Below are 5,583 nucleotides of genomic sequence, written 5' to 3' on the forward strand. Positions count from 1 at the left end.
ACCCAGGGAGGATGGGGTACGGCCTGCCACGTGTGCAGTCTTCGGGTGATCTATGCAAACATGAGAGAGAGGGTATGCCGGCTGTGCTGCGCCAGCCCGTGCGTGGGGGCTGTCGTTCGGGTCCAACTAGACGAACTCGCCTCCGGTCGCGGCCCCGTCTGGACGAGGAACGTCATCGCCGAAGAGTGGATGCTGGAGCCGCTCCCTGAGGAAGGTGCTTGCGAGGGGAACAGAGGGTAGAGAGGGGCGGGGTGCAGTAGTGGTGCGCGAAGAAGGTCTCCTGTCCTTCCATGAGACGGCGGGCAGCTGCTCACGGACTGGCTGTGGAAGGCACAGGAGGTCGTAACGGCAGAGTGCGATGGGTGGACGGCTGCATCCACTGCCCAAGGCGAGACTTACTTCCCCGCCGCATATGCATGCACGTGACAGTGAGCTCGGCAGCTACGCAAAGAGCTGGAAACACAGCACGGAGGAGATCCAGCAGAGGGAGGGAGGCGGGGGACGCAGCCACCAACCGAAGGGGACGCCACACAACTACATTGAAACAGAAGAAGAGCGGCCTCTTACGAGCCGCGAAACACGTATGCGCTGGCGCGTGCTTGTGCGCAGGGGTGCGAGCCGCCGCCGCCGTTGTCGTGGTCGTTGTCGTCGGTTTCGTTGTCGATGCTGCTGCTGCTATCCTTTTAGCATGGCTGCCTGTGCCGCCGTCCTCCTCCCCAAGATGTTGGGCGTGTCTGCTCTGTGTCTGCGTGTCTACCGGCGTCAGAGGGAAAGAGAAGGGGAGGGGCGAGAGAAGAATGAAAAGAGTCAGGCGAGCAAGGGGCGAGCGAGTGCAGTCGTGAGGAGATGCTGCGCTGGCCCGCGTCTTCGCCTCTACACCCTCCCTCCCCCCTTTCAGTCTCCAGCTCAGCTCCTCGATGCACAACGACAGCAGGACCTTCAGAGAAAGACGGAAGAGAGTGGGCTGCGGTGATGGAACGACGCAGCCGTCTGCAGACATGCAATGCACGAAGGTACGAGCGCAGCGAATCTAACAACATGAGCGCTATCCATCATGTGCCGTGTGCCGTGTCCGAGTGTATGCCTGCTTCAGCTGCGTTCTTCTGTCGCGTGCAACGAGCACGGCCGCACGGTGACTTGACTCCACGAGCGCGACGCTGCGACGGAGGCACGCGGGTCTCTACCCACCATCAGCCTAGCATGCACGGGTGAGTCCTGTATCGTCCCTGTGCGAGAAGCCGTAGCAGTGTAGGGAGAGAGAACACGCAGCGACGACGAAGCAATGGCCACACCAACGCACGCGGGCATGCGCACCGACAGACCTGTATGGTCCAACGCCTCGGCACGGCGACTTTGGTGTTTGCTCTTTCCTTGGTTGGCGATCAACTCGTACGTGTGTGTGTGTGTACGACCATACCGCCCGCACGTCTATCCGCCCATGACGCAGCAGACGCCAACCTCACCCCGCTCGGCAGGCCAAAGGCACCCAAAACGAAGAAGAGTGTGTTATGCGTGATTGCCATTCTCGGAGAAGTTGCGAAGCCGCTGCTTCAGCAGGGAGTAGCGGGCCTTGCCCTCGGGGCCGCCGTTGCAGTACACGCTGAGCCCGCTCCCTAGCAGCGCTGGCGCGCCGCCAGACACTACCGTGAGCGACAGGACTGCGGACGCGAGCCAGTAGTGGGTGCGCAGGAGTTCCTCGATGTCGTCTGTGAGGGTGTGATCCACTGGAGGGGCTTGAAAGCTCCACTTCAAGCTGCCCCACAGCCCCGAGAAGCTGCCGCTGCTGCTGGACGTGGTGATAGTGGCGGCATGGGCACCGGTCTTCTCGCCAGTGAAGGCGTCGTAGAGGATGGGGTAGGTGTACTGGGTGATGCTCAGGCCACCCACAAACTGAAAGAGAATCTGAGGCGCCGTGCGGTACATCAGCGCCGGGAGAGGAGAACGCGGTTCCTCTGCGAGTGCCCTCGGCGCGTCTTCCAGTGAAGCGATGCGAGGCGTGAGTGCACACCAACACGTATGGAAGGGCTGGCAAGCTGTTTCTATGTGAGGGGAGAGGGGCGTGAGTGTCGATGCGCAGCAGCACCAAGACAGGAAAGAGGATAAGCAAGCGCATCGGCACTTCACGGGTGCAGCGCAGGTGCAGGCGGCGAACATTTCCAGTAGGGCAGAAGACGGACGGACGGACGGACGGACGGGGCCACATGGAGACCCGCAACCGCGTCCACGACCACGCGCAGAGGACGATCGCAGGATACCATGGAAACGAGCACACTAGGCAGCAGAGAAGGTGCGAAGCGGCGTTGCTTGCGTGCCCATGTGCGTGCGTGGCTCATGTCGGCTCTTCTTTTCCGTTGGGGGCATACAAAACGTGTGAGTAGCGAAGTGAGCGTTCGACGACGCACTCGTGCGAGTACGCGAAAACACAAGGTGGGGGAAGCCGTCTAGAAGGTCGTTCTTATGCACGCACGCACACATGCACGCACCCGCCACCCACAACCACCTGCCGTGCACGCACAGGGGCGTAGAGGAGGGTGCGAGCATCGAGTGCGGTGAGGAAACCGAAAAGAAGAACGGGAGAGAAAAGGAAGCATGGGCAGCGCTGCACACAAAAGGGTCGACGGAGGCGAGACAGGGTGACAGAGGGGGAGGGGCGCCGGGAGCAAACCCATCCACACTTCTCAAAAGCTAGAGCGGCAGGATGCGAAGTCGGCGGAGCTGCAGCCATCGCTTGCCCGCCCCCGTGCCACGGCTGCTGCTGCTGCCGACAAAACGGCGTCGTCGGCGTGCGCAAGCGAGTCGCCCAGCAGGGATAATGGCGACGGCACCATCTCTGCGTCATCGCCTGCAGTCACCTCTGTCGGACGTGGGGCCGCCAGTGATGCGCTCGTGCAGCCCTCAAACTGGCTCATCAGTGGTGTCGTCGTCGTGGCACGGCTGGCAGAGAGAAGCGACGGAAACGGCGAGTTACTGCGATGCTGGGTGCCCCGCAGCACGGCCACCGGAGATGTCGCCGGCATGTTCATGCGTGCAGCCGCGTCGAACGCCTCCACAGGATTCGCGGAAGCGCCGCAGCCCTCTGTGGCGACATGTACGGTGGCAAGCGTATCCTCTATGTCGACGCGGCGGCGCCGAGGAGCATCATCGTTGCTTCCTGCGCCATCTGAGCGGCTGCGCACGCGCGCCAGCGCCTGCTGGGACAGCGATGCTTGCGATGGCGGTGGCGAGACAGAGCCTGAGCGCCACGTGCGCTCCGGCGAGGCCGAAGGCGAGTGCGCCAGCTGCGCTTCGTCGCGGCCCGCCGCGTCCGCGTCCACCGCCTCCGTCAGCACGCATGCGTTGTCGCTTACGTCATACACACCGTCGATCCTTCGGAGCTCCTCGCGCAGTTGCGCGCGGACGCGCCCGGGGTGCAGCAGCTCCAGTTGCTCCGCTGTGCTTCTCTGCTCACCGTCGTCCATGGCAAACATGTTGCGCAGCTGCAGGCGCGTGAAGTATCGATAGAGCTCGCCACCAGCATCCGGTGTCGGGGGCCGGCGGCCCTCTCCGCCGCCGCCGCCGCAGCCCTTCATGGACTGCAGTGCTGCCATGCGCTTGAAGATTTGGTTGCGGTACACCTTCTCCTCAACCGTGCCACACGTTACCAGGCGAAAGACAACAACGTCGCGCCGCTGGCCAATGCGGTGGACGCGGTCGATGGCCTGGGCATCCGCAGACGGGTTCCAGCTGATGTCGAGCAGCACCACCGCCGAGGCGGCGTTGAAGGTGAGCCCGACGCCGCCGACCTGCGTCGTGAGCAGACATACCCACACGCCCGCGTCGTTGTTGAAGCGTTCCACCTCGGCGCAGCGGCGCTCGCTCGGCGTGTTGCCGTCCACCTGTGTGTGCGTCAGCCGCCACTCCTGCAGGAGGAAGCTGAGGAGGTGCAGGAATCGCCTTGAGCGCGAAAAGACGAGCGTCTTGCGCTGCTCCGAGACGCAGCGCCGGAGCAGCTGCAGCGCCACCCACAGCTTCGCGCCGCCAAAGACATCGCCCATCTCTGCCACTGGCGCCTTGTACGGGTTGCGCGAGAGAGCCGCTGCGAAGGCCTCGTCGAGGAGGCTCAGCCAGGGATGGTTGCAGATCTGCGACAGCATTGTAAGTAGAAGCAAAGGATTCGTCCGCACAGTGGCGGCAGCTGACGAGTCACCACCGCCTAGGCTGCTCTTTTCCATGACCACACCATCCTCATCAGTGGTGCCCTCCGTCAGGTCCACGTCCGCAGCGCCTTCACGCGCGGAAGCCACCTCCTTCGAATCCAAGAAGGCCGCATACAGCTGCTGCTGCACGTCTGTCAAGCGCACCCACACGACGACGTCCTCCTTGCTACTCGACAGCACTTGAGCGGCGACGTCCTTCTTCTCCCGGCGAAGCATGAAAGGGCGGATGGCGGCCTGCAACTTCGCTAGCTCGCTCGAGGCGGCCTCGCGCTGTGCCGCGCTGGCGTCACGCTCGTTGCCGCGCAGCAACGTCGCGCTGACGGCGTTGAAGTTGGACTTGTCCATGTCGAGTATCGACCCATCGAGGAAGCGGAAGATGCTCCACATGTCATCAAAGGTGTTCATGAGTGGCGTGCCTGTCAACGCGATCTTGTGACGCGCCGCAAGGGTCAAGGCGCTCTTGAAGACGCAGGTGTTGGGGTCCTTTATGAGGTGCGCCTCGTCCAGCACAACGTAGTCCACGAGGGTGACGCTCATGTCGGCAGCGTCCTGCCGCAGCACGCCATAGGTCGTGAGCAGCACACACGGCAGTCCATAGCGCAGCTTCCTCCACCGCGCCTGCCGCTTCTTGCGAGGTTCATTGTGGATGACCTCGACGACTCGCGTGAGCGACGCGCCGCCCCACTCGGCGAAGGCGGCCGTCCATATGGAGACTAGCGTCGGTGGGACGACAAGAATCGTTGTCTTGATCATCTGCCGCGCGTAGAGCTGGCCAAGAAAGGCGGCCACCTGCACCGTCTTGCCGAGACCCATCTCATCTGCCAGGAGACAGGCGCGGGACTTGCAATGGCGAGAATAGAGCCACTGAACGCCTGCGCGTTGGTGCGGGTAGAGTCTTGCGTCCACGTCTGGAGGGAGGGAGAAGGGCGGCCCTGACGTGGGCGGCGGCGGCGACGTCTCAGTAAACGCTGACGCTGCACACCGAGCGTTCTGCTCGTCGTCTGAATCGCTGACATTGCGATGACAGCGGCTGGCGCTCACGTTACCCGCCTTCTTAGTCGCCGCCGCCGTGTTCACGCGCGTCTCCTGCAGCGTGCCTGCACGCGGCTCCCGGGATACCACGTGCGGGGATGTCGGAGAGGAAGAGGTGGTGGCTGCGGCTGTGATGCAGCAGCTGGACTTGGCGACGTTGCCGCGCGGCGCGGACGGCGTCCAAGAGAGAAGATCGTCCAGGAGGTCGTCGTGCTCCATGTGGCCTTTGGTATCTGTAGTTGGTGCGGGGGACGGAGGGCACGGCTGTCAGGCACGACCGTGAAGAGGGCGCTCCTTATCGATGACCGCAGCCAAAGTGAGAGGGCGACAGAGACAGGCAGGCAGACCGAGTGGG

The 5,583-nt window shown here is 63.4% G+C and overlaps 2 protein-coding genes across 2 annotated transcripts; both read right to left on the minus strand.

Annotated features, from left to right (window-relative positions):
• Nucleotides 1–1,459: 1,459 nt before the first annotated feature.
• Nucleotides 1,460–2,203, minus strand: LDBPK_010230 (hypothetical protein, conserved; the record flags this gene model as incomplete). The annotated part of the gene is made up of 1 exon (XM_003857788.1): nt 1,460–2,203. One exon carries the CDS (start codon nt 2,201–2,203, stop codon nt 1,460–1,462), a length of 744 nt encoding a protein of 247 aa, XP_003857836.1.
• Nucleotides 2,204–2,678: 475 nt separating this feature from the next.
• Nucleotides 2,679–5,009, minus strand: LDBPK_010240 (DNA excision/repair protein SNF2, putative; the record flags this gene model as incomplete). The annotated part of the gene is made up of 1 exon (XM_003857789.1): nt 2,679–5,009. The coding sequence occupies one exon, from the start codon at nt 5,007–5,009 to the stop codon at nt 2,679–2,681; it is 2,331 nt and encodes a 776-aa protein (XP_003857837.1).
• Between the last annotated feature and the right edge of the window lie 574 nt (nt 5,010–5,583).

This window comes from Leishmania donovani, chromosome 1 (genome assembly GCF_000227135.1).
Source record: "Leishmania donovani BPK282A1 complete genome, chromosome 1".
Taxonomy (NCBI): Eukaryota; Euglenozoa; class Kinetoplastea; order Trypanosomatida; family Trypanosomatidae; genus Leishmania; species Leishmania donovani.